General features: G+C 39.9%; 1 protein-coding gene across 1 annotated transcript in view; it reads left to right on the top strand.

Moving 5' to 3' along the window:
* ATG7 (autophagy related 7) overlaps positions 1-27,978 on the top strand; it is a 227,812-nt gene that overhangs the window by 10,938 nt on the left and 188,896 nt on the right. Inside the window, 8 exon segments of the mRNA XM_047744561.1 lie at positions 39-116; positions 3,651-3,767; positions 5,078-5,227; positions 14,511-14,599; positions 16,209-16,330; positions 20,764-20,854; positions 21,634-21,778; positions 25,310-25,468. Of these exon segments, the coding sequence (XP_047600517.1) occupies positions 39-116; positions 3,651-3,767; positions 5,078-5,227; positions 14,511-14,599; positions 16,209-16,330; positions 20,764-20,854; positions 21,634-21,778; positions 25,310-25,468 (951 nt within the window).

Below are 27,978 nucleotides of genomic sequence, written 5' to 3'. Positions count from 1 at the left end.
CCTGAGAACTGCCTTGACCCTTCTCTTTCTTCTGACAGATATGGGAAGCTGTAAAATCAGGTGCTGCTCTTGAAAACCCTGTCCTCCTCAACAAGTTCCTCCTCTTGACCTTTGCAGTAAGTAAATGGACTCTCAGTCATAGACAGACTGCTGAAATGCCCCGGCCGAGTCCAGGGTGCCAATAGGACAGTCTGTGCTCTTCTCACTAAAGCTACTACCTGGTGTTACTGAATTCAGAGCTGTTCAAGAAACACTCATTTGATAAGTCGCCCAATAGTGTTGGCATTTATCACTAGTGCAAAGTTAATTCATTCTGACCATACTGTTGCTAGTTGCATGGTTAATGGAACACCGAGACCCATGTCTTATTGTTCGGGACAGTCAAGTCAGCTTCAGGGAATAGTGGTTCTTTGTCACCAGTGTCTTTGTTCACTACAGTCCTACAGAACTCAGTTGCTGGGTCCATCAGCATAAAGAAAAGATGACATCTTGGGCATCCTGGCTATCCCCCAACAGCTTCCAGACTAGAGGAGTTCACACTGCATAGTTTGTCTAAACAGCTGTTTTTTTAAGATTGAGAAATGTTTTGTGTAAGTGTAACATCTGCTGCCTAGGGAAGTAGGGGCAAGGACCTGGTCTCTGGTGGGCAGTGTGGGGAAATGTAAGGGTTGGTTATAGAGACCAGCCATATACACTGCACACGTGTATGTGCATGTGTGTATATCTGCATACATATATATATCTATGTAAAATAAAGTTAGCCTTTCTAATTAAGTTGACTGTGTAATATTCTGTCAAGTGTATGTCCTTTAGACTCTTGTATATCTAGGTTGTTTCTAATATTCACTACTTTAAAAAATGCTGCAGTGAACAGTATTGGCCACACTGATTTTTATTTCTGCTCATTTTATTTCTTTAGGATAAATTCTTTGGAGAAGGCATATAAACATATTGATGTTAACATATATTGAGTGTTTTGTTTTACCAGCTTCATCAGCTTTGGATATTAATCCTCTTCCCCACATCTATCTCTCCCGTCTCTCCCTCCCTCCCTCCCTTTCTCCTTTCCTTCCTTCCTTCCTTTTGCCCAGTTATAGGTCTTGCCTTTCTTCTTCCTTCATGAACTAATCCTCTGTTTCTTCTGAATGCTGCCTATCTGATTTGCTGCCCAAGGCAAAGGAGAGAATGATAAAAATCATACTGAAGGCCAAGCCAAAGGGAGGCTATCTATAAGGAGCACATTTCCTAACAAGTTATAATGCTCTCTGTGTAATAGTGGGAGAGATATAAAAATGTTTAAATTCTTTATGAGATTACTAGCTGTAGTTTGGAATTAATTGCATAAATTTGAGCAATTTTGTAGATCTGCTACTAAGAGATACATAAGTAGTGCTAGTTAAAGATTTCTAGGTTTGTTACTTTAACATCAATACGTTTTCTATACCAAGAATTCTGTGTGTTTGCCCTACTGCCCTTTTTACTGATCGTTCTTAACCTGCCTTTTAAAAAAAACTAAAAGTCTCTTCAAACACAAAGGGCTTTATGTTTAATTTAATTTAGGTCCTTTGTATCCTGAAAAGAATTTCTAAGAAATTCAAGCCTTTTTCTTTTGAAGATAATCTGATAAAGCTTCTTAGAAATTGTGAGGTCCTTCATCTGGAATTGTTTAACCTTTGACTAAAGATCAGTTATGACAAATCATATAAATATAAGGAAGAGAATAATCTGTGGAGGTGTTTTTACTTTCCTTTCTGCTGTTTTTAGGACTCAAATGAACAGACACTTTAATTTCTGTTTTGTAGTTTGTTTTGCTGCCATCAAAAGGGAATTTGTTTGTAGTTGATCAGTTAATAGCAGAATTAGAGACTGGAAACTGTAATTACTAGATTTCCTCTTTCAGACATATGTTTATATATACATTTATATTTAAAAAGTTATATGGTAAAATTTCATTTATATGAAAAGCCCAGGAAAAGCAAATCCATAGAGACAGAAAATAGATTAACGGTTCCCAGGGGTTGGCGAGAAGGGGGAATGGGAAGTTCTGTGGATGGGTGTTCCTTTCTTGCTTTCTTTCTTTTTTTTTTTTTAAGATTTTATTTATTTGGGGCGCCTGGGTGGCTCAGTGGGTTAAAGCCTCTGCCTTCGGCTCAGGTCATGATCCCGGGCTCCTGGGATCGAGCCCCGCATCGGGCTCTCTGCTCAGCAGGGAGCCTGCTTCCCCGCCCCTCTGCCTGCCTCTCTGCCTACTTGTGATCTCTGTCTGTCAAATAAATAAATAAAATATTAAAAAAAAAAGATTTTATTTATTTGACAGACAGAGATCACAAGTAGGCAGAGAGGCAGGCAAAGAGAGAGAAGAGGAAGCAGGCTCCCTGCTGAGCAGAGAGCCCGATGCGGGGCTCTATCCCAGGACCCCAAGATCATGACCCGAGCCGAAGGCAGAGGCTTTAACCCACTGAGCCACCCAGGCGCCCCATGGGTGTTTCTAACTAATAAACTGATGGGGGCTTTTTACCCTTTAACATGGTAACTTTTATGGTGTGTGAATTATATGTTAATAAGAAGTCATCAAACAACTATCTATTCTTTATTCTTAGCAAAATTCAAGAAGAAATACTGATTAGCCAAATAAATAAACTGATGGAGAAGCTATCAAACACCCATAGAACTATGAGACCCACCATAGGAGTAACTTAGGCCACAAAAGCTGTAAGAATTCAGAGGCAAGAGCATCCAACCTGAGTGGGAACAGTTTTCAAGAACAGCTTCATGAGTCATTGTCCCTGCCTCGCTTCTGCAGGTGGAAGATATACCTCTAAAGATGTAATCTCAATGTTGCTGATGCTCCTTTGTTCTCAGAACCTCTTCTGTGACCCATGGCTATTAATCATGGACTCACTTTATCTCTGCGGGTACAGAGAGTGAGCTGCCTGAGGGCTCGACTGGCTTTTATTTATCTTCTTATTGTCAGAGTGTCTAATGTATTGCTTTGTACATGGCAAGTGTTTAATAGTTGTTGACTCAAATTACACCACAAGGCATTTCTGAAAGCAGTGTTTTATTATCGCAGGCATGTAGAGGTTAGGGATGGCACAGCCTTTTCAATAATATGCTCCATTCGTTTGACTCTGAAGAGTGGTAACCATGTCTGCTGGTTGGGCCTTGCCAGATAGTATAGTACATACTAGTACCATAGTATGTGTGGTACTAGGACAGAACTTAAATTTCGGGAACAGAATTCTACCCCCCTCCCCACCACTCAGTATCTTTGTTTTGTTCAAGTACTTCACCTTCCTCTAAGCTTCAGTTTTCTGTCCATAAAATGGGATAATAATTATGTCCTGCGGTGGTTTTGTGTATTTAGCAGTGATGATGGTAATTGCCAGTTAACACTTTCTGTTAGCAAGTAGCTAATATATTTATCATGAGGTATTAGTGTGTGGTGTATGGGAATGTTTTAAGAGAAAGACAAAAATTCTGTATTCTATCATGAGCTCTGTTGGAGATGAGACTTTCTGACCAGCTGATCCTATTTTGTGTGCATCAAGGTGTCTATCTACATGGCGATGGGGAATTACATTAATGGATGCATTCCAGTTTAATCATTGGTGCTACTCTGATATCTTCTGTTATATCCTTTCTTCTAGGATCTAAAGAAGTACCACTTCTACTATTGGTTTTGCTTCCCTGCTCTCTGCCTTCCAGAGAGTATACCCCTCATTCAAGGGCCGGTAGGCTTGGATCAAAGGTTTTCACCAAAACAGGTATCAAGAAATTAAATAAAATGCAGGCAAAATTGGGTTTAATACATTTGAGTACTTTAGTTCATTCTAAAGACAGGCACTTGTCTGAATGGAGAGATGGTCACCGTGGAATCCTAAAAAGATGGTACTAGGAGGATACTTATTTACAAAATGTTTGTAAAAATCATTTTGAAGGAGTACTGAGTGATACTTTTTTAAAGTTTTCAGTGACATTTGGTGAAAGGCTAAGCTGGAAGGGAGGAGTTATAGGAACATGTTGAAAGTCTGCAAGAATTTGCCAAAATGTGGTTTTCACTTTCACTATAGAGGATCCTAAGGCAGTGTACTTTGGGAAGAGTCTTTGAGAACAAATAGAAGACATTCTACCACCCTCACACCAGGTTGTGGAACTTCTACATCAGAAATGGTAGACAGAGATCTAGTCTTTTTGGTCTAAGAAAGACAATATAGTCATCAGAGATGGTCTAGTGGAGAGCAGTGAAAATAATCAGGCTAGTAGAACACAGACTCTAAACCAAAGAATTCCAGTTGTCATTGAGGCAAGGATTGAGTGGCAAGATGATTTGAAATCATGAAGCACATCAATCATTAAACCGTGAATTCTAACACCAGGGAGAAACCCTAATTGATGAAAAAATAGTATTAAGTTTGTTTAGGGCAAATTGAAGGTTGTAATTTTGTGGAACTAATTTCCTAAGAAGAAAGACAAGTGGAGGAAAAGGATAATGCCATGGGACTGACTGCTGATGTAAACAAGATTTCTTTTAGGAGTGATATAAATATTCTAAAATTATCCTACATTCTATAAATATTCTAAAATTATTGCACTGATGGTTGCATAATCCTGCAAACATGCTAAAAACAGCACTGAATTATGCACTTTACATGGGTGAAATTGTCTAGTAAGTGAGATATGTCTCAGTAATGCTGTTATTTTATGGAAAGGTTCAAGGTAAAATTCATCAGTCGTGGATTCAGTGCTTGGTTATTATAGGAGAGAAATAATGTTTGGAGCTCTCTCTACACCATTGTGATTAACATTTTAGGGTGCCACCATGCTGTACCATAAAGTGTCCCCTCAAAACCTTGTGCCCCTGTCTAAGACACACCACCATGGACGTGGAAAGGGTTACGTAGAAGTGAAGGGGTATTATTTGGGGGTACTTCTATGTTCATTTGCTACAAAAGAATAACAGGGGTATGCTCAGTCATTTCTAGTCTTCTGGCTTTAACGTACCTTTTATGTTAATTTTTAGCTCAGAACTAGAAAGTAATTGTCTGGAGAATAACTCAATGTTTTCTGTTCTTAGATTCAAGGCCTTGAGCGTGCATATGATGATCTTTGTCAAACAGAAGGAGTCCCAGCGCTACCTTACTTCTTAATCAAGTATGATGAGAACATGGTGCTGGTTTCCCTGCTTAAACACTACAGTGATTTCTTCCAAGACCAAAGGACAAAGGTCAGAAAAACTCTGAGTTTTGTTTTATTATTCTTAAAAAAAATCTGATGTTCATGTCTTAATAGATCATTGCAAAATTCAAAATCACTTAGATTTCTTTAGCCCTCCAAGGAATGTTGTGGAACATTCTTTAATCTTCATCCTCTCCCAGCCCTGCTGTTCCCAGATCAGCTTCTCCTCCAGATTTTCCTAGCTCTTTTACACCTCAAAGTAATTTTGGGTTCCTCCTTTCCGATTCGTGATAAAGTTATTTCAGTTTTCCTTCCTGATATATTTTGTATCTGTATTTTAACTTATTTCCAGAGTTACCACCATAGTTCAGGCCCTGATTACTTCTGTTCTGGATAGTTAGAGTCTTCTTGCTTCCATCCTGTTTACCACCACTTGCTTCAAACTACTCACATTCACCCTGTCATTCAGTGATCAGGTTAATGGTGTCTTCCCTCTGGCTCCAGGCCACTTCTCCTGCTTCATCTTCCACTGTTTTCCTCATAAACCATTGCTCACCTGAGCTTGCCTGTTTCTTCAGAGAACCCTCACCCGCACCCCTACCCCCCACTAAATAAGTCTATGTAGGACTTTTTCTATATCTCTCTTTGACCTCACACAATATCATCTGAAACATACTCTATGTGAAAATCCTGAGAAACTCTCCTTGTTGGAATTCCAGCTCCATGGTGAAGCCTTCTCACAGCGTGGCCTGGCTGTGTGTGATCTTTCCTTTTCTGATCTCACTGCACTTACTTTCTGATCCTCATTTTCTGTCCTGTTCCCTTATTCAAGTTACTTTTTGTTCTATCCTAGATGGTAAGCTCCTAAAGGGCAGAGCTTGTATCTTAATGTATCTGCATCTACAAAATATCTTAAACTGGTCTTAGGCCCTCAATAAAATTCTGAACAAATGAAAAAGTACTGTGTCTTTCAGAAGTATATATAGTGAGCTATCTCATATATAAGGGATTGTAAATTAAAAATAAACAATTGATGAATTTTATGAGCTTACGAAGTCAAGTGGGATAATTTTATTAGCCATGTAGATACATCAGAGTTGAGAAAAGAGAGACCTCTAATAGATGCCCTGATTATTTCTTAGCCTGAACTTAAGATACCTTTTTTTAAGTGCATTTTTTTCTCAACTATATTAGCATTTTCCTTCACAAAATAATACTTTATTAGGCACTAAGCATTCCATTTTCTATCCTCTTTTTGATCTTTTTTGAAAGAGCCACTATGTGACTGGAACTCACGAATAGCTTATCACTTTAGTTTGGACAGTGCTGATTGGTTGCCCAGTGGGAGAGTACTGGTCGATAAATGAACTGCACTAAGGATGGTTCCATTTGTGATTTTTATTTCCAGCTGCATCTTTCTGTTTTTAAATTCTCACGACGTTATTCAACTATTATTTTAAGGTTTCAGGTTTTTTTAAAGTAAACATTTTGTATATTTCCTACTAATATTTTTCTATTTTTTAAAGACTAAGATGATATCATATTATTTTTTTATTGTAACATTTAGCATAATACCGTTACACTCTCTATCAACTTCCTTTCTGATAGATAACATCAAATTTTTGACATTTAGTTTTCTCATAATTCTTCATTATTAGGAGCTTCCCTGTGCATCAGATTCTGCCCTCTACCCACTTACCTTGAATTATTTCCTTAGGAAGGATTTTTAGATAGAGAACTACTGACTTAAAGGGTTTGGACATTTTAAGGTCTATGATCAGTGGTGTGCTTGTAAATGTTTGACAGCTGGCTCTCCGTTGGGGCAAAACCCTGATTGTGTATGTTGGCTTCTTTTCATGGTGTCAGTCCTCCCACCATGGCCGAGTTCAGGCTGAAGTCACAGAACGCAGAGATGGGAAGAGATGGTAACAGTTGGCTTTCCCAATTCTGTTCAGGACAGCTCTGGCCTACCATGGCCTGTCATAACCATGGCTCACAAACTGTGCTGGTTTTCTCTCCTGCCAGCCATGCACCCAGACCAGCCCTGGGATGTTACACATTTTACACATTTGAATCAGTTAGAAAAAGGCCTTATTTACATACTTCGTTCCCTCAGTGAGACTCTGATTCCACTTACTGGTCACGGTGACAACCGCATCATTAACAATTAGTTGTCTTTCAAGCCAGTGTTTGTGATTCCATCAAAAACAGCCCATATCTCTGTGCCATTGCCAGTCTTTTGGGAAAGCTTGCTTGAGTCTTTTGCTTTCCTCAGAGCAATTATTGAAGATTGGATGTTTGGGAAACATTTTTTTTGTTTGTTTGTTTGTTTTTTAAAGATTTATTTATTTGACAGAGAGAGATCACAAGTAGGCAGAGAGGCAGACAGAGAGAGAGAGGGGAGGAAGCAGGCTCCCTGCGGAGCAGAGAGCCCGACGTGGGGCTCAATCCCAGGACCCTGGGATCATGACCTGAGCCGAAGGCAGAGGCTTTAACCCACTGAGCCACCCAGGCGCCCCAACATTTTGTAATTTTAACAACATTAGCCTTTAATTCTGGGGTTTTAAAATCTTTAGACAGGAGCAAAGCAAAGGAACAACAATTGGTATGCTATTAGCGGGCATCTTTCTTCACTTAGCAAAAGCTCCGCATCTTGGCAGCTGTCTGTGACAGTGCAGTGCATTAGATTCTTGGATTTTTGTATCCTGTACTTTTAAAACATGTAGTCGCCTTTGCGCATTTCCTGTTCCATCAAGTATTTGAGTAGTAGATGGCCATTTGTCAGATAAGTGTGTTTTAAGGGAGCAGTGTGGAAATTTCTCCAGCTGAAGGTACTCAAGTTGACAATTTTCCCTCTTTTCTTTCTCATGTACTTTTTCAGCAAATAACTGGGTGGACCATAGCCAGAGCATGACTGAGCTACTTCAATGAATTGTGTGCTCTTGGCCAAGTAGAAAGGAACATTTATTTCGACAACCTTCTAAACAAAGCTTCCCCCCTCCAATTACATTTTGCTTCTTTCTACTGATTGGTATTATAAAAGAAGTGATTTGCCCAGCTTCGCACAATGATTGTGTGACAAAGCCAGGTGGAGAAGGTAGAACTCCTAGCCCATGATGATTTATGGCTGCCACTACCACCAACAAAAAAAATCTATTTACCCAAACAGTTAAGCTGGCTTACCCAGCATTGTGCTGACTAATTCCTACAGTGATTGAGATTCCTGATTTGGTTCCGAAAGCACTTAAAGATTTTGGAATCACTTTCGAATAATCAAAGAAATATTAAAGGATGTTCAGCCTAATGTCAAATGGATTCTGTCATTTTCCTGTCTGGATGCTTGCTTTTTGTACTCATGTGTGCCTCATGTGGGTAGGAGAGTTACTTTAAAGCATCTCAAAGTTGACCTCCCTGTGTGGTTGATAGATTTCTCTTCAGCAGTTCATTCCTACTCTGTAGCTCATCTTAGGTCAGGTTGCTCTAAGAAACTGATTCCTGTTTTTTTCTGCTCAGAAAAAGTTGTTTTTTTTTTTTCTTACTACCTTCCTATTCATTGCCTTTGTATGTAGTGTCAGAAATGTACTCATTCTTTGAAATAAGGCACCATTTACAGTATCTAATATGACGTTCTTGTTTCTATAACTTCATTTAGTCCCAACTCTACACTTATAGATGATAAAGCCTAAATGTGGAAAGTATTTGATAAACTGGAACTTATCCCCTTCTTTTCTCTGCCAGTTAGGAAAAAGGGAACTTTGAGATGGAAGGTAGATCGCTACGTAATGATAACAGATTGAACTGAACAGAAGGGTCAGTGCAGGTACGACACAGAGTTTATTTACATTGCTGTTATAGTTAGCATTCGTTGAGCTTGCCTTGTGTCCAGTCTCCATGTGCAGGCAGAGTTCTCCAAAGAGGAGAAACCTAAGGTATAGAGAAATTGTATGAGAATAAGGCATCTGCTAAGAGTCCAGATTTATTGAGTCACATTTGAAAATTGAAACTCAGAGTCTCAATATGAAGGTCATTTTCTGGATTGAGGCTATGTAGATTCTTCCTAAATAAAAATTGAGTAGCTTTTAAATACCCAGTAAGATTGAGCCTAATAAGTCTGTGTTGTCTTATAACCTATGTAGGATTTTATTTCTCTTTAATGTTCTATCAAGTTCTTTAATTCTGGATCTAGAAGGAATCCTTTGAGATGAAATGATGCAACCCCTCCATTTTATAGGTAAGGAGAGAATTTCTCCACAGTCGATTTTCTTCCCTACGTTAGTATGCTTGCCTACTCACACCCCAAGTTCTGAAAATCAGTTAGCGGTAGAATTAGAACACATGCCTGCTGACCTCTGGCTTTTTCTACCACATCAGGTCATTTTCTTCTTCTAAGCTGTTTTAAATGTTATAGAAGTAGAATGCCAGCCTCACCCTTCTCCCCCTTTTCTTGCTGGATAATAGAGTTGTAAATGTCTTTGATAAATTTTTTAAAATGTGAAGGCAAAACAATGATTACTTAAATGTAATTTGTCCAGCAGATGCCATCTGTCATGATTGACAGAAGGGAATAAAGCTGAAGGGTGTCCCAGGTGGTGGCGGTTTCCCATAGGACCAGAAGACCTCAAGGGAGACAACTTCTTCATTCAGAGGGAGCCCTGCGGGGAGTGCCTCATTTTTCGGGTTCTCTCATCTCTCAGAGCAAGTCCTTTGAGATTAAACTGTCACATTCTCATCCAGGGCAAGCCTAGTGTGAAAATGTCACTGAAGGGGGAACCTGTATGTTGAGAAAGGAAAGGGGAGGGAAAAGGGCCAGCCAAGATGCTGTATGTACCATGGCTTTAAATGTGAGCTTCAGATCTCTGTTGGTTAGCCATCATCTCCCTCCCTCCAGCTGCGTCCCAGGATCCCTGCCCAAAGATGGGGTATAAGGGGCAGAGCATCCCATATAGTGGGGCCTGGAGAAATGGCCAGTTCTGTCATTTATTCAGCAGAATTTGCTGAACATCCATTACTGTGCCAGGCACTAGGGATGGAAAGATGCATGTGATAGACATTGCTTGAGCCCGCACAGAGCGAGTCTGCTTTAAGCAACCGCTGCACTCTCAAGAGGTCTTTGTAACTTGTTGTGCTTTAGAATTACCTGGCGAGCTTTTAGAATAACTAACGCTCAAGCCACAGCCCAGACTAGCAAAACCAGAACCTCGAGCGGTGGGACCCAGGCAGCAGGATTTTTGAAAGCTTCCCAAGTGATTGTCACGTGCGTGGTCTTCAAATATGAAGACCAAGACAGGAGAGAGTTGAGGAGCAGGGCAGTGCTGCTCAACCTGCCGTGAGTGTGCAGTTCACCTGGGTCCTTGTTAAAATGCAGAGTCGGATCCAAGGGACTGGAGACAGGGAGCCTGAGATTCTGCATTTCCAGCAGATTCCCAGGTGGTGCTAGTGGTGCGTGGACCACATTTACAGAGAATGGAAAGACATAGAGCCAGTCCAGACTTTCCAAAGTAATGAAAAATGGCCCCACAGACTTTCCTCTTTAGTTTACACGATCACCTTCTCTAATGGTTCTCCAAGAGTGTGTGGACTAGTTCAACGGCACCAGCATCGCTTTGACACTTTATACAGATACACGTGGCTAGGCTCACCACTGGAGATTTGGAAGCACGAATAATGTTAGTAGCACTACACGTATACAGGACTTTTCATGTCAGTACCATACCCTGTCATCCTCACTGTGTCTCTGTGAAGTAGGTGCCCAGAGATTCAGGTTTAAAAAGCTGAGACCTGGATGCCTGGGTGGCGCAGTCAGTTTCAGTGTCTGACTCTTGATTTTGGCGCAGGTCATGCTCTCAGGGTCATGAGATTAAGCCCCAGTGTCAGGCTCTGCGATCAGTGGGGAGGTGGCTTGAGATTCTCTCTTTCTCCCACTCTCCCTCTGCTTACCGCCCCGCCCCCCTCACACCCCATACTCACTCTCTTTCTCTCAAGTAAATCTTTAAAAAAAAAAAAAAAAAAAAAAAGCTAAGGCCTAGGGGCACCTGGGTGGCTCAGTCAGTTAACATCCAACTCTTGATTTAGGCTCAGGTCATGATCTCAGTGTCATAAGACTAAGCCCCACGTCAGGCTCCATGCCCAGCATGCTTAAGATCCTTTCTCTCTCTCTCTCTCCCCCTGCCCCTTTCTGACTACCCCTCCCCCCCCTCAAAAAAACAGCTGAGGCTTAAAGGATTTGACTGATTTGCCTTAGGCCAGTCATGTAGCAAGGGGCGGTACTCAGAATAGTCTGTGCAAACTCTGTTTTTAAAAGCTTCTTGGATGCTGGTATTTTGTCTTCCACGGAAAAGGAAGTCTCAAATAAAGATATTCTGTGTTTCCTGAAAGGATAGTTATATGTCTGAATCTGTATTGAATAAAATATGAATCTTTCTGTTTGCATTAAAGACAGGAAATGCATCTACACAAAAAGCTTCAGTGTTCTTAAGAATAAGAAAATTTCACATAGAGAAGGTAGCAAAAAAAGAGTACTCTTGGAACAATGCAGTAATTATCTGATAGTACTATAGTAGAATTCATTTTCAGAGATTTTTATTGAGCACAGATGAAGGCTAATTAATTGTCCTTCCATACAGGAAATAGCAAAAAAGTTGTGGTGCACCAGTACAATGGAATGCCATTCAGCCACTACTGACAGAGGTTGTAGAAAGACATTTATGGGCATAGAAGAGAGTTAACAATAGAATAAGAGCTATAAAACAGTATTTATAGCACTGTCTCATTTTCATTTAGTAATAAAAATTATACTAAAATTATATAATTGTATCAAAGTTGTGATAAAAATATATTTTTGCAAAGATAAAATTAAGGGGGATTATATACCAAGGTGTTAATGCTGGTTTTTTCTGGATGGTGGACTTATAGACCTTTCCTTCCTTCCTGCTTGCCTGCCTTCCTTCTGCCTTCCTGACTTTCTATCTTTTGTTTCCTTTCTTTTCCTTTCTCTGAGTAAGGGTTAAGCTTCTGCTTTGTGTCTAATATTACATTGAGCACTGTAGTAAAATAAATGGAATTGTTTGGCCTGGCCCCATTCTTATGGAACTTAGTGGATCTAGAGTAACTAAAATTCTACTGTGTTTTTATTTATTTAACCCAAAACTATACCTATAAAGGAAACCTGTCGGTTGATTTATGGTTCTCTCACAGCCATCTTTCCTCCATCCCTCCCTTTCTCCCTCCTTTCACACACCAGCCCATCCACCCTCACTCCCTCCTTCCCTCTCTCCTACCCACCCACTCATCCATCCATCCATCTTTTCATTATTCAACATGCATTCACTAAGTATCTGGTATGTATATATGAACTGATCATGGGGAGATGAAAAAGATACTCCCTGCTCTCTAGATGCTCATTGTCTTCTTTTCTTTGAAATAAACTTTTTATTTTGGAGTAACTTTAGATTTATTAAAGAACTGAAACTACAGTGCAGAGAGAATTCCCATACACTCTCTGTTTCTCTCAGTTTCAGTTTTCTCTGATGTTATCCATAGTACCTGAGAAAGAGCAACATTGGTGGATTACTCTTACCTAAACTCTGGACTTTATTCTCCTTTTCACCAGTTTTTCCCACAACGGCTTCCTTCTGTTCCAGGAGCCATTCCAGGAGACTACATTGCATTGTGTTGTCATGACTCCTTGGTCTCCCCTGGTCAGTCGTAATTCCTCAGACTTTCCTTGTTTTTGATGACCTTGACAGTTTTGAAGAGTACTGGACAGTTATTTTGATAGAATGTTCCTTAATTTGTATTTGTCTGATGATTCCCTATGATTAGACGGGGGTTATGGGTTTTTGGGAAGAAAGCCACCAAGGGTGAGCTGCCCTAGTCATTGCATCATATCTCGGGTGCCTGATATGCACACGGCATCCATGATGATGTTAAACTTGATCACGTGGCTAAGGTAGTCTTTGCCAGGTTTGTCTCTTGTGAAGTTACTGTTTGTTCTTTGGGAGTAGGTCACTGAGTCTAGCCCACTCTCCAGGAGGAGAAGGATTAAGCTCTACTCCTAGAAAGGGCAGTTTGGAAATCTTCTATAAGGAAGACTTGCCTCTTCACCTTCTTACTTTTATTTATCCCATCATTTATATCAGTATGGACTCACAGGTATTTATTTTATACCTTGGATTATAATCCAGTCCTGCATTATTTATTTGCATTGTTCAGATTGTTCTAGCCTTACCATCATCAAATGCTGTTTCAGTTGGTTCTGGTGTCCCTTTGGCATGGCTCCATGCCTTTGTTTGTTGAGCACTTACTTTCTGGTATACATGATGCTGCAGGCTCATCTTGTATTTTCCCTGCCTCAGCCCTAGGCTTAGCCATGTGTCCAAGGAGCCCTGATTCCTTTTATTGGAGAATGGTATTTAGAAATTAAGATCTGGGTGCTATGTACTCATTGTCTTTTGCAAGGAAGAAGAAAAAGTAAAAAATGGTATGTGTAATCTACCTGTGGAAGTACAGCCAAGTGCTGTGGAAGCACAGCAGAGTGACTATTCCCACCAAAGGGAGTCTTCACTGAAGAAATGGTATTTGAAGTTGGATAGAGTTTTCTAGACAGAGGTCAGTGTTGTAGTTGAAGGGGGATGGAGTGGAAGGAAATACATATTAACAATATCACGAGCATCTGACTTTTTAAAATTTATTTATTTATTTATTTGACAGAGAAAGAAAGAGCACAAGTAGGCAGAGAGGCAGGCAGGCAGAGGCAGGGCGGGGGGGGGGGCGGGGAGGGAAGCAGGCTCTCTGCTGAGCAGAGAGCCCGATGCAGCACTTGATCCCAGGACCTTGAGATCATGTCCTGAGCCAAAGGCAGAGGCTTAACCTACTGAGCCACCTGGGCACCCCAAGAGCATCTGACTTTTTCGTTTGATCTGACTGTAGGCTTGTAATGGTAGTGGCCCTTCTTTGATTTTTTTGTTACATAAACATTAGTAGTTTTCACAGGTTGTGTCTCTTTATGAGAGGATGTTCTCTATGTGAGCCCTGACAGTTGACTGTCTTCCCTCCCAGCTACTTTCCCTGCAATATTTCTTCCTTCTAAATGCATCTAGTTCCTACTATGCCAAGCCTACTGCAAGGTGTGGAGGCTGCAGAGAAGAATTCGATAGCCCCTCCATCTAGAAGCCCTGTGGTCTGGTCTTCTCTACTCTCTAGCCCTTCATTAAGTGTCTAATTATTAGTGCTTTTGCAGGATAGCATAAAAGGGAAAAGGAATTGTTAGCAGTGTCTGTACTATGAACCTGACATGACACTTGACTCACTCAAAACATCTTTTCTCTTCACAGATAACAATTGGTGTATATGATCCCTGTAACTTAGCCCAGCATCCGGGATGGCCTTTGAGGAATCTTTTGGTCCTAGCAGCACACCGATGGTATTTACATGTGTGTGTCTGTGTCTGTCTGTCTCTGTTACTCTATTTTTGACACTGTGTATGCCTCTGTCTGTGTCTCTTTTTTTTCCAATGCATTTTTTCATTTCTGGCATAGAAACCAGATAATAAATCAATTCATCAGTCATGATCCAGTTTCCATCAATGGGAGCCCCTAAGCAGGTATGTTACAGAGCTGCAGACTGACCATATTGCACTAAAGACATTTCAGAGTAGGGCAGAGTGAGCAGCCAGAGGTCCCAAGCTGGAAATTCCAGCCCCTCCCTCCAGCTGTCTGGGTCAGCCTCACATAGGATTTTCTTACTGCTGCAATCTTCCTTTACTTCTAGCCCTAAAATAATGAAAACAGAGGGTATCTAAGAGGTCAATATACATTTAAAAAGATGCTCAACATCATTAGTCATCATGGACATAAAATATGATGAGATTCTACTCAGTAATAGAGATAATGAGGTACCATGCTGAGATACTACTACATGCCTACCAAATGACTTGAAAAAGATGACAGCACCAAGTGTTGTCAAAGATGTGAATCAGTTGGAACCCTCAAACTGCTCAAAAATGGGCAGCATCCACCAAAGTTAAAACTATCTATGGCTCAACAGTTTCTTTCCCAGGTAGATAATGCATAGAAATGTGTGCTTAGAAGCAAAACACACATGCAGGGATGTTTACAGCAGCATTATTCTTTATAAACAAATACCAGGAATAACCCAGATGTCCTACAACAGTGAAATGGTCGATAAATTGTGGCATATTCATTGTGGTGGAGTGTGATGTCGTAGTAAATCTGAGTGAACTGCTGATGCTTATGTCAACACAGATGCCATGAGGTTCAGTGGAAATAATCCAGCCCTTAAGAGAATAGGCCCTCTATGATTCCTTCTCTGTAAAGATCAGAGCAGGAAAAGCCCAGGAGTAGACTTAGACATTAGAGTAGTAGTTACTCTTAAAGGGGTTGGCCAGTGACTGGGAGAGGCATGAGATAGGCTCCTTTATGTTTAGGATTTGTGTACTTGTCTTCATATCTGTTTTACTTACATAAAAATGCTTTTTAAAAAAAATGAAGATAGTTAATTATAGATTGTCCCCAGAGGGAGAATTGTTACACTTGCTTACCCAGGTAGTGTGTCTGGAGAGTACACATAGGCTTGCTAACTACTTCTGACTGAGGTGCTATTTCATAAAATATGAGTTCAGAGGGAGAAGGGGGGCCAGGAGAACCAGTGAATGTCTTAGAGTTTCTTTTAATGTCTTGTAAGCTTTTTTCCCCCTGTATTTAAGATGCATTTGTCAGAATTATTTATTTCTTTATTTATTATTTCTTTTTATGTGATTGTTACATAAAATTCATTTAGAAATCACAGCCAATCCATTGTTCAGTCTTTAAGCATTTAGACAAAGAAAAGCATACGTGAATGTGTTCAAAATCTCTCAGAGGTTAAGGCCATGCCCCAAGAGTTCAGGGAGGCATAATTAACAATGAATTGAATACTCTCCAACTGGTTTTGCTTAAGCTCTTATGTGAGATCTTTCTTTTCCCTCCTTAAAAAAAAAATGAATTAATTCAAACCTGGGGCCTGACATCAAGGAGTAGCAGTTTCCAGTCTGTTGAAGTCCTTTGCTTCCGGGACCGTACCATGCAGGGGGTGAGAGACATTGCTCACAGCATCGTCTTCGAAGTGAAGCTTCCAGAAATGGCATTTAGCCCAGGTAATTTGCCGGTCTTTGAGAATGCATATAATTACCATTTATCAGGAACTGAAGCAAGTTTAACTTTCCTTTCATTCCCTTCACAATGGCAGCAGAAGGTAGAGAAAAGTACAGCGCCTACCTCTTTGCCCATGGGGACACCTACCTTGAACAGAGGGCACACTCTGCTATTCAGAAAGGAACAAAGGCAAAGATGGTCCTCAGGAAATGTCCTTCAGGCCTTTGTTTTTTCCCTCCAGTCTTGAAGATTCTCCCCCCACCACTTAGCTTTTGTTTCACATAAAATCTTTATTCCTGAACTTTCTTACAGGAAGAACAAAATACTATACTTACATATTTATTTGTCATGTAAAGTTATATGATCTTTCTCTCCATATAGTAAATCAGTCAGCAAAAGTGCCATTTCTCCTTCCACATTTAATATTCTTCACTAGATCCTGAATGGTAGACATCAGCTGTTATCTCCAGTTCGTAAGTTAGGAAACTTGGGCTCACGGATATTTTATAGACGTGTGTGTGTGTGTGTGTGTGTACATTTATGTATTTTTATACATGTTACAAAGATAGAATACATACTCAAATTCTAGTAAAAATGAAGATAATACTTACCTCATGGAGTCTCCCTTAGGACGAATGTGTGTCCTGTATAAAAGACAGAACACTATCTGGCTTATAGGCATTTAATAAATGCTAATTTATGTTAATTTCCTATTTACACAAAGCCCAGCACTATCCAAAATGATCCCTCAGATTTCTATGACTTACGTGCTTTCCAGGATACCTTTATACACATTGTTTAATTTGCTTTTCACCACATCTACATTGTTCCACGGCACTTTGTTTTCTTTCTTCTGGGGGTCCTATGCTTCAGAGAGAGAGAGAATATGTGTGTGTGTGTGTGTGTGTGTGTGTGTTGGGGAGGGCAGTGTTAGCTTCTCTTCTGAGATGTCATTTCTGTAGTGATGTCAGAAGGTTTCAGGATTGGCTCTGAGGGCATTTTATCGGTGATTCTTTGCCATTGCACTGATAAATGTCTTAAATAGATTTCCTGGATAAATTTACAGTGGATTTAGCTTGGTTGGGCAAAGAAGGGTATAGGTTGTAAATTGAGAGCCCTAAGAAATCCACAGCTTTCCTGCTGTCTTTAGATCCATGCATTTGATTTAGCACCCTCTTCTGGCACCTTCTAAAATAGCTTCCATGTGCTGTTAACTGAGGTGCCATACCTGCGTGTTATTAAGCCACAGTTGTAGATAGTTCTAGGGAATGGGTGAGTTACCTAACAAGTGATATGTGCCTGGTCTGTGCCTGGCAGGCCACCAGGTGCCTTCCACACTTCACTCACTTAATCCTGCCAGCTGTCCTTCAGAGGAGGCACTTTTTTTTTCCATTTTTATGATAAAGTCATTGTATGATTCTTCCTTCACAGTCCCGATGATCTCGCTGATGCTTGGTGAAGCTGGCAAATCCTGGAAGCATTGCACATTTCCTTTTGAAAAAGGTGTTTCCTATCACCCAATAAATACCTTCAATATATATATTTTTTTAAGATTTTATTTATTTATTTGACAGAGAGCACAAGTAAGCAGAGCAGCAGGCAGAGGGAGAGAGAAGCAGGCTCTCTGCTGAGCAGGAATCCCGATGTGGGGCTCGATCCCAGGACCCTGGAACCATAACCTGAGCCAAAGGCAGCTGCTTAACCAACTGAGTCACCCAGGCACCCCAATATATCTTCTTTATACTTGATATCGAGTGTAGATTATTTAGTTTAGGAAAGGCCAATTTTCTTTTTTTCATGTAAATTAGTTTTCCCTCTTATGGGGCGCCTGGGTGGCTCAGTGGGTTAAAGCCTCTGCCTTCGGCTCAGGTCATGATCCCAGGGTCCTGGGATAGAGCCCGCATCGGGCTCTCTGCTCAGTGGGGAGCCTGCTTCCACCTCTCTCTCTCTGCCTGCCTCTCAGCCTACTTGTGATCTCTGTCTGTCAAATAAATGAAAAAAAGAAAAAAAAATTAGTTTTCCCTCTTAGCTCTAAATAAAACTTTAAATAAAATTTTGTAAAGAATTATTCTGTATCATAGTATGAAATGAAGGCTATTGATATGGTAGTATTTTTTATTATTTCGAAGACAACCCGAAATTGCAATGACAATGGCATAAGAAGTACAATTTTAATCATATTTTGCTCCTTGTGGTGCAAGGAGCCCAGTGTCCATTGCTGATACAAAAAGTATACTGGCAGCCAGGGGAAGGAGGCAGCAGACTGTGCTGTGAGTGGGACATTCTTCATCTTAATTCCTGTCCTTGATGTTCTCCTCCTGCTTGTTCAGCTGTGGGAAAGCAAGACCTGATTTTCTCCTAAAAAATATTTTTCTATTATTTGGGGCATGTCTTATGGATACAGTTTATATAGAGGGAGATAGGACTGACTAAATACTATTGATGGATTAAATATATTTTTTCATTGTTAATAAGCTATATCTAATGTATATATAGGTAATATATCTATATCTAGATATATCTAATATATATAGTTTTATATATATTTCTTAGAAATGGCTATGACATTTTGAGTACAGAGATGTTTTCATTTGAAATGAAATTTTGTTTTTGTGTATGACTTCTTATCTATAACAGGAGAAAGCTTAGGCCAGAGTTGTTAGTTACAGTACTAAACTGTGGTTCTGAAGTTCTTTCAAGTTTTTGACTATATGTTAGAGAGGTATTTTTTTATTTAATGTAAGAGTAGTTAAGGAAAACAAAATATGAATTTAGTAACATGTCTGAACTCCTTTTCCTAGAAAAAAAGAATTTTGAACTCTTAACCTCTGTAAGAACTCCTCTTTTATAGCAGTTTAACTTTGTTACATTTAAAAAAAAAAAAAAAATGGACCACATCAGAGTGCCTGAGTTAAAATAGGAAGGGACATTCGTTTTCTGGCTCCTTGCTGTGAATGATGTCTCCAGCCATAGTGGGGCCCAAGTAGCTTTCGAGGATAACAGGCCCCAAGGTTTTCCATTGGTCATTCTATCCCAGAAAGGAAAGATTGCATTAAGAAAATCTACACCTTCTAGGTCCCATATTTATATTGAGCAATGCTGTTTTAAAAACAGAGGTCAAAAGCTAAAAAGTTCCCAAGGAAAGAAAAATAGAAGTGTTGACAGCAATCTAAAAGTAGGAGAATTGGGGCGCCTGGGTGGCTCAGTGGGTTAAAGCCTCTGCCTTTGGCTCAGGTCATGATCCCAGTCTCCTGGGATCGAGCCCCACATCGGGCTCTCTGCTCGTCAGGAAGCCTGCTTCCTCCTCTCTCTCTCTCTCTGCCTGCCTCTCTGCCTACTTGTGATCTGTCAAATAAATAAATAAATAAATAAATAAAATCTTTAAAAGTAGGAGAATGGTCAAAGAACACCAATATACAAATTAGAAACATACAATTCTTCCCAGCAGTCCTATACATTTTTAAGTCAGGGAGTTTCTGTTCCTTCAGAGAATGTTACTGCAGGCAGACATTGGAAGGGATGCTAGCAGCATAGATTGTGGCCAAGTGAATTCCCTGTTAAGGAGTTGAGGTTTTAGTGTGAATTTCAGGTATTTGGTGAGAATGGGAGAGTGACAAAGGTCCTAAGATGTGAGGAGTGTAAGAGAGGCCCCCATTAGCAGGTTTCCACCAAGGAAGTCAGATTACCATTAAGGTGAGAAAGTAGCAAGAGCTTTCTAGAAAGCAAGTGAGACACTTAAGAGATTTTCTAATAGTAGAATAGAGCAACCACAGGACCCTTATCCTCTCAGAGCATCACACAGAGCGCACTTTGAGAACTGGAATTAAAGTTCCAAGGCACCCATAGCAGAGATTAAGAGAGGTTAGTAGAGAAGAGAGAAGTCAGGGAAGGGGAAGCTCTGAATGGATAAGGATAAACTTAAAGGAGAGGGCCGCTTAACAGAGGGATAGGCCAGGTGCTCAGTGATAGGCTTGGGAGGCTGAGCAGAGGGACATGGTAAGGATGAGAAACAGAAAGGAGGAACTGAATGCAGAGGTTGAAAGCCTGGTGGGAACTTCAACGGAAAAGTGTAGTCACACTGGCTGGTCTTCCTTGGTTAGAGAGCCCTGCACAGGGTTATACATAGCCCAGAGGGGATCGTCTTACTTTGAGCAACTTACAGGAACTGGGGAAGTGGAGGCAACCAGATGAAAATCAAGGGTTATTTCAGAAGCCCTTCTACAGAAAACCATGTCCAGGTCTGGTGGTCTCTCCACAAGGGTGTGGGTAGTTGGGGCAGATGGCCAGCCACTTAGCAAGTACGTGCAAGTTCAAGCCCTGGAGCCTCTGTGAGAAAGAAGTGAACTGAAAGCTTATTAATGTTTGGCTCTCTTGCTACTTGACTTGTTTTTATTTTTCCTTCCTTCATTCAACTCACTATTTTATTTGCTTTAAGATTGTCCCAAAGCAGTTGGATGGGAAAAAAACCAGAAAGGCGGCATGGGACCGAGGATGGTGAACCTCAGTGAATGTATGGACCCCAAAAGGTATATTTTGAAAGCTGTTTTCTCCAATGGGGCTGTTTGTTACCAGGACACACAGAAGGTTCTGTCAGGCCAACCACATCACTCAGGGCAGCGCAGGGGCTGCTGTTTATAATGACAAGTGTTACTCCACTTGTCGCTGCCTGACTTAAGTGTGGTTGTGAGAACTAAATATCACCAATGGGGATTCGGAAGGGCACACAGTTCATCTACTCTTATAAACTTTATAAATTTTGTTCTTGATTTGAGCTGAGACACTCAAACCTAGTTAGTTACAGGTACCTACTACCTTTTAGTCCTTTATTCATGGTCCTTTGATTTTTCCTATTAGCCTACATTGAAGGACATTGTAAGAAATATTTTATGGAAACCAGTGTTGTATTTAAGGGATGATATAAGTGCATCCTTTTTTGAGGGGATGTGGAAAATATTTCTTGGTTTTCAGTATTAGGGAAAACTTTCCTCTTAAGTAGCTGGTGTTTTTTTTATTTATAGTTACAATGACTCCTGTAAGTGGCCATGTCTGCATTTTCACCTTGGCTGCTAGGGGCTCAGTATCAAATTCATGGCCTGTCACTAGCAGTTGCAGTGGTCTACGGTGGCACAAATTGTGTGCCATTTCTCCTCCCTATTGCCCTAAAGCTTCATCTTATTTTCCCTTTGATCCCATTTTGCCCAGGATTTGTTCCTCAGTTTCTTATTCAGATGCTTTCTACCTTTTTAGGATAAGATGGGGCATAAATTGAATGACTGAATGAATAAATAATTCTGTCATTTTCTAGGTTAGCTGAGTCATCAGTGGATTTAAATCTCAAATTGATGTGTTGGAGATTGGTCCCTACTTTGGACTTAGACAAGGTTGTGTCTGCCAAGTGTCTGCTGCTTGGAGCTGGCACCTTGGGTTGTAATGTAGCTAGGACATTGATGGTAAGTTTATGGGGGCCAAATGGTACCTCTGAAGCTGTGGATTCTTTTCTTATTTTGTAATACCATATTGCCTTCCACCTCCCAGATTCCCTTTCCCTTCTTCCCTTTCTTCTTCCCTCCCTCTCTCCCTTCCTTTTTCCTTTCTCAGTTATCTTTTTTAACTATGAAAGGCACTCATACTTTTATTATAAAGTAGAAACAGAAGGTTTTTCTCCACCCTCATCTCAAGTCCCATTTCCCAGAATTAAGAAGACTTCCTAGATTAGTATACAATATCACATTCCTTGAAGTTTTCATAGGCAGATGCAAACATATAGAGGGACATTTGTCATCTTTGCTGTCATTTGTTTATATTTATAAAAATTGGATCATAGTATACTGTCTGTAACAGGTTTTTATTCTTAACTTTATAGAAAAGTAATTGTGGTTCTCTGTATGTTCTGTATAATGTATACGTAGTGACCTTGTCCTCGATTTTTTCCAACTTCAGCATATTTTTTTGAGATACTGTTGAAATGAACATTTTTATATCTTTACATATGTCTAGGATTATTTCTTTAGGAAAAAAGCCCTAGAAGTAGAATTGTTATTTTAGAGAGAATGTATGTGTGTATGTACACGCATACATATATGTGTGTGTGTACCTGTGTGTATACTCACATGCACTTAAATGTACAATATATACTATGTACAATATGTTTATGTGGGGTTTTTTCAAGCTTAATTACCTACCAGAAACATTTTACTAGATTGTACTTCTAGAAACTTGTACAAAACAGAGCTTTTTAATTTGCATTTATTAGTGAGAGTAAATCTTTAATTTCATTTCCTTTGTAAATTTTCTTTTATTCATCGAAATTTTCAAATTAATTGACACAAAATACATACGGTATTCTCTTAGCATCTTTTAAGACTCTTTTTTTTTTTTAAAGATTTTATTAATTTATTTGACAGACAGATCACAAGTAGGCAGAGAAGCAGGCAGAGGGAGAAGGGAGGAAGCTCGATCCCAGGACCTTGTGATCATGACCTGAGCCAAAGGCAGAGGCTTTAACCCACTGAGCCACCCAGGCGCCCCAAGACTCTCTTTGTCTTTTTTAAAAATCTTTCCTCATCCCTAAGGTTGCATGTTTATGTTTTCTCTTTTTTTCTCTTATTCAGACTTGCCAGAGAGGCGTGTCTATTTTATCAGTCTTTTTGGAAGACTAAGTCCTTGATTTATTTATTAGTTCTATAGTTTTTGCTCTCGTTTTGCTTTACTTTCAGATTCATTAATGATTATTTTTATCTTCATTAATATCTTCCTGTTTTGTGGAATTTATTTTATTGTTCTTTACCTGGCTTCCAGAATTAGGTGCTTAGGTTTTCTTAACGTTTTTAAAAATTATAAATTCAGTGGAAAACTACTGTAGAAAATTTGTAAAGTGTCAAAGTTATGAAGCAGGAAAAGAAGACACCCATTTTCCTACCAGTTTTTCACTTATTTCCTTCAATGTTTGTTAAATATATATTTAAAAAATCTTATTTATAATAATGCCCCTTGCTTTCATCTATTAGCATTGTAACACTTTCTCATGTAATTAAAAATGATGCCTGTCAGGCATTTTTAATGACTATAGAATATGCCTTCTTAAATGATGAAATATACTGTTCTGAGACATTCCCCTAATGGTAGATGCTAACATTGTTTCCAGTATTTTACAACTGTAAATTATGTTGTGGAACATTTTTGTTAATATTTCAGGTTACTTCCTCAGATAAATTGCTGGAAGCATTTACTGAGGATAGATTGCTGCAAATAGACCAGAAGATATGAACATTTGAAAGATTCTAGAAACATATTGCCAAATTGTCTTCCAGAAAAATTACATCAGTTTACATTCTCATCCAGTACAATAGCTTTTCATCACCACACCCTCACCAGCATCAAGTGTTACAGTTTTCTTTAATCTTGGCAGTTAGCCATTTAAACTGTATAGCATTCCAAAAAGCCAGAAGCAAATACCCCCCCTGCAGGTGGTTAACCTGTGGTCTATTTGTAATTTACCTGGCTTTCTTCCCACTGCCCAGCATCTTCCCAGACTGTCTTCCTTGCTGTTCATTCAGCATTGCTTTAAGGAAGGTAAAAATACTTCAGAAATAAATGTCCCCAAACCAAGCACAAGTGACTTTTAGATTTCCCATACCTTTATTCTGCCTCCATGGTAGACTGCTTTGCTGGTAAAAGTCACTTACCAAACTGGGTGAGTAGACCAAAGTTTACTAGTGGGCTTTCAAAACAGATAACCTAAACTATGCTTTTGAAAGGATGGATTCTGGCCTGTCCTTCTCAACCCTGCAAATGAATCTTGGATTTCTGTTGACTGTGCCCTTGGAACCATCAGCCTAATTGAGTTTCCGAATCCCTAATGGAAAGATATTGAAATAAGAGAGAGAGCAGAATCAGCTTTGTAGCCAGTCATGGCAGGACTTCTCTTAGATCACTATGCTTTCTTACGATCTGCTAATATACACACACTGCACCTCACTCTTCAAAAAGTAGGCATCTTCATTTGGTTGCAACTCTGAGTTTCATTCCTTCCCAACCATTAACCAGATCTATGACCTTAAATGATTTCCGGGTTACTCTTGCCATCTCTGTAGAACAAAATAATTGGACTAAGGATGTTAGAGATTCCATCTCACTTCAAAATTGTGTGGTTCTATAAGACTTTCTAGGAGTTATAATTGAAGTATATGAAATCATGCAAACTATTTCTGAGAATATAGAATTGTCCAGTGGATTACCGAATATTAATAAGGCCTTTACGTCTCGAAGAAGTAGTACAAAATCTTCTTTGACATTATACAACAGGGAATAACTCCTAAGTTATTTTTCTGAGGAGTTAATTCAGGCTTTAAGTGAGTTTTAATGTGAGCTGTTATTTATACTTAATTATTAATTAAGGGAAAGCAAGGACATTTAGGGGCTTATCACTAATCCTTTTAAGACAGCAACATAGACAATTCTTATGGGACTCACCTCCAGATCTTCCTATGGTGCCACTGTCAAAAATAATGAGTTATTATTCAGACCCATTCTGACATTTCTTAGTCTCATTACTGCAGGAAGCCAGGCACCGGGTATATAATTATTTTATCTTTTTTTTTTTTTTAAGATTTTATTTATTTATTTGACAGACAGATATCACAAGTAGGCAGAGAGGCAGGCAGAGAGAGAGGGGAAAGCAGGCTCGCCGCCGAGCAGACAGCCCGATGCGGGGCTCGATCCCAGGACCCTGAGATCATGACCTGAGCTGAAGGCAGAGGCTTAAACCACTGAGCCAATCAGGTGCCCCTAATTATTTTATCTTTTAAAGGAAGTTGACCCTCTGTGGATCAAAAACTGAATTTGCAAAATTCATTTTCTGAAGTTTCCTGTATTTGAGGTTCCCAAGCTACCCCCAAGCAATACCTCTTTTAGGGACTTAAAGAGAGACACTCCTTGACATGTTCATCAAAAACACACCCTGATCTCTTGTTTCCATGCAGGGTTGGGGCGTCAGACACATCACATTTGTAGACAACGCCAATATCTCCTACTCCAATCCTGTGAGGCAGCCTCTCTATGAATTTGAAGATTGCCTAGCAGGCGGTAAGCCCAAGGCCCTGGCTGCAGCAGACCGACTTCAGAAAATATTCCCTGGAGTGGTACGTGATGCTGTTTGGGAACGTCAGAGCTTGTCTCCTGTAGCTTCCCGCGATTAATCTCAGGGAATGGATGTTTGTCTCTTACTACCCAGGACTTCATTATATGGCCAAGCTTCTGTTTCCTGTTCTCAGAGATGGGCATTAAAAAGACAAAACAAAACTCTCATATATTTAAAAATAAAATGAAGCACTTATGAAAAAAATGTTTTTGTAAGTTGCAAAGCATTATCTAAGTTAAGGAATATGGGAATATTGGCAAAATACTGCCCCCCAAAATTTGGCATATTTTTATATACTGCCTTAGTCCAAGGGGATTCTTGGTAGCTCAGGTATAGGATATTCTTTCTTCATCACCAGAATACTTGATAGTTACTTAGTACAGGCTTATGAAACTAAATTGAATGTAGTCTGTGCAGAAGGAATATCTGGCTAAATATTTAACTTTTTACTCAAGCTGTTTTCTTGTTTTTGAGTTGCATTGTTTACTTTAAAAATACCAGATAGTAAGAGACAAGTTCGTTCGGTTCATTTGATTCAAATCTTGGCAGGTTTTTTAATTTTTTTAAAGATCATCCACAAAAGAAAATGTGCATCTTGCATGCTACATCAGTTTATCTGACAGAAGTTAGGTTAGATGTCTCCAAAGCATCTGCTAACACTTAAAGTGGCCTAAGAAGTTCTCAGTGCTAGCTAAAAAAAAAACAAAAACCAAAAACAAACAAAAAACCCCTTTCTCAAGTTTTTTCTCTTAAATCACTCAGTCTTAGATTTATTCATTTTAGTTCTTGCTTTAAAAGAGAATGTTGTTTGTTTAGTCCATTTCACCAGTGATCCAGAGGAACATCATCTATTGGGTTTAATTTAAGACTATTGATGAATACCAGCTGTGTCCCCAGCTAGGTCCTTGATGCCAAAAGAAATAAGAATGTTACAACCCCGTCATATTAGCTAGGTTTCTGCTACATTATTGCATACCACACAATCCTCACATCTCAGTGCCTTACTATTATAAGCATTTATTTCACATTCACAGGTCTGCAGATTGGCTGTGGCTTAGCTGCTGGGCTAGGCTGGACTCCAGGCTTTAAGTCAAGTTCCAATCTGGGCTATGTGTCATTGTTTTAAAATCTAGGTTAAGGGAGCAGCAGTCTTCTGGGTCATGCTCTTCTTATGGTAGAAGGTGGAAGTGTAAAAGGATTGGTAAAAACTTACACCTCTAAAAGTCTCAGCTCACCAGTGCTACAGTGCTGCATTCTCCATCCACTTGCCAAAGCCAGTCACGGGGCCAAGCCCAAGATCAGTGGAGTTGAACAATCTCCTCTGCCTTCCTAGTGGGAGGTCCTGCAAAGTCACGTGGCAAAGGGTGAAGACATTTAATTCTATTAGCGAGAGGCAGTGCATAGTTGGGAAGAATCATCCAGTATGTCACTGGAAAGTGTTACAAATTCCCCTCAGGGCCCAGACAGACCTGGCTTTGAAGCTGACCTCTGCTACTAGTTGCCTGAAATTTTTCCTTGTCCAAATGGTCTGTGATCCAGTGCAGTCCTCCCTATTTATTCGTTCAGTTATTCTTTTACTTGGTCATTAAATATTTAAGGCCCTCTGTGTGCTAGAGACTGGGGAACAAAACAAAGTTCCGTCTCCCCTGCACGGGGCTTCTGTAGTCCAGAGGGGGAACATGGTCAATAACTGATTTCATTAACAGTTATAATTGTAGTAAGTGCATGAACTAGGAGCTCAGTTGCTGTGAGGATGTTTGCCAGGCAGCCTGACCTAAGTTAGACTCCCTTGAGGAGGCTAAGAGCTGCAGGATGAGTGGGGATCAGCTAAATGAAGGGTAACAGAGCTGTCTGTACAAATGCCTGAGTCAGGAGGCAGCACAGCGCTTCTGTGGCACCAAGGAAAACCAGGGAAGCTGAAGCCTGGAGGTCAGGGAATACAGAGAAAGGCCCAGAATAGAAGCTAAGGCCAAAGCTAGGGCTGACTCTTGCTGGGCATTTGAGATCAAGTTCACCTTTTCTTGAAACCATTAGCCCACCAGGTCAGATCCTTGGCACTTACATGGTGCTACTCTGCTTTCCTTACTAGGTATTCAGTCCTTGAGGCCAGGAACCAGGTCTGTTATAGTTTTATCCTTCCTGCCTTATAAAAAATAATAGATAGTGTGCAAAATCCACTTAAGTCCTGGTGCAGTCCCTCATAATTTCACTTACAGGTTACTCAGGCTTATGGTGCTTGCTTTGTATGTTTGGTGTGGTGTTTTTTTTCCTTGAACAAATACTTGCTCATCACCTTCCTCATACCAGGCTTCAGACATGTCTTAAGTGAACAAGACATGGAAAGAACTATTCTGCTGCAAATACCCTGTATAATCCTGGGGTTGAATTAATTGAATAGGAAAAAAACCTGACCATTAATAAGTCAAATAACTATGTGAAGTTCCCTTTTCTAAGACAAGGCAATAAAATGTAGGATTGTGGAACCACCATAGAGCTTTTAAAACCCAACTC

This window comes from Lutra lutra, chromosome 1 (assembly GCF_902655055.1).
Source record: "Lutra lutra chromosome 1, mLutLut1.2, whole genome shotgun sequence".
Taxonomy (NCBI): Eukaryota; Metazoa; Chordata; class Mammalia; order Carnivora; family Mustelidae; genus Lutra; species Lutra lutra.
The sequence above is the reverse complement of the archived record's forward strand: the minus strand, read 5'-3'. Positions and strand labels throughout refer to the sequence as shown.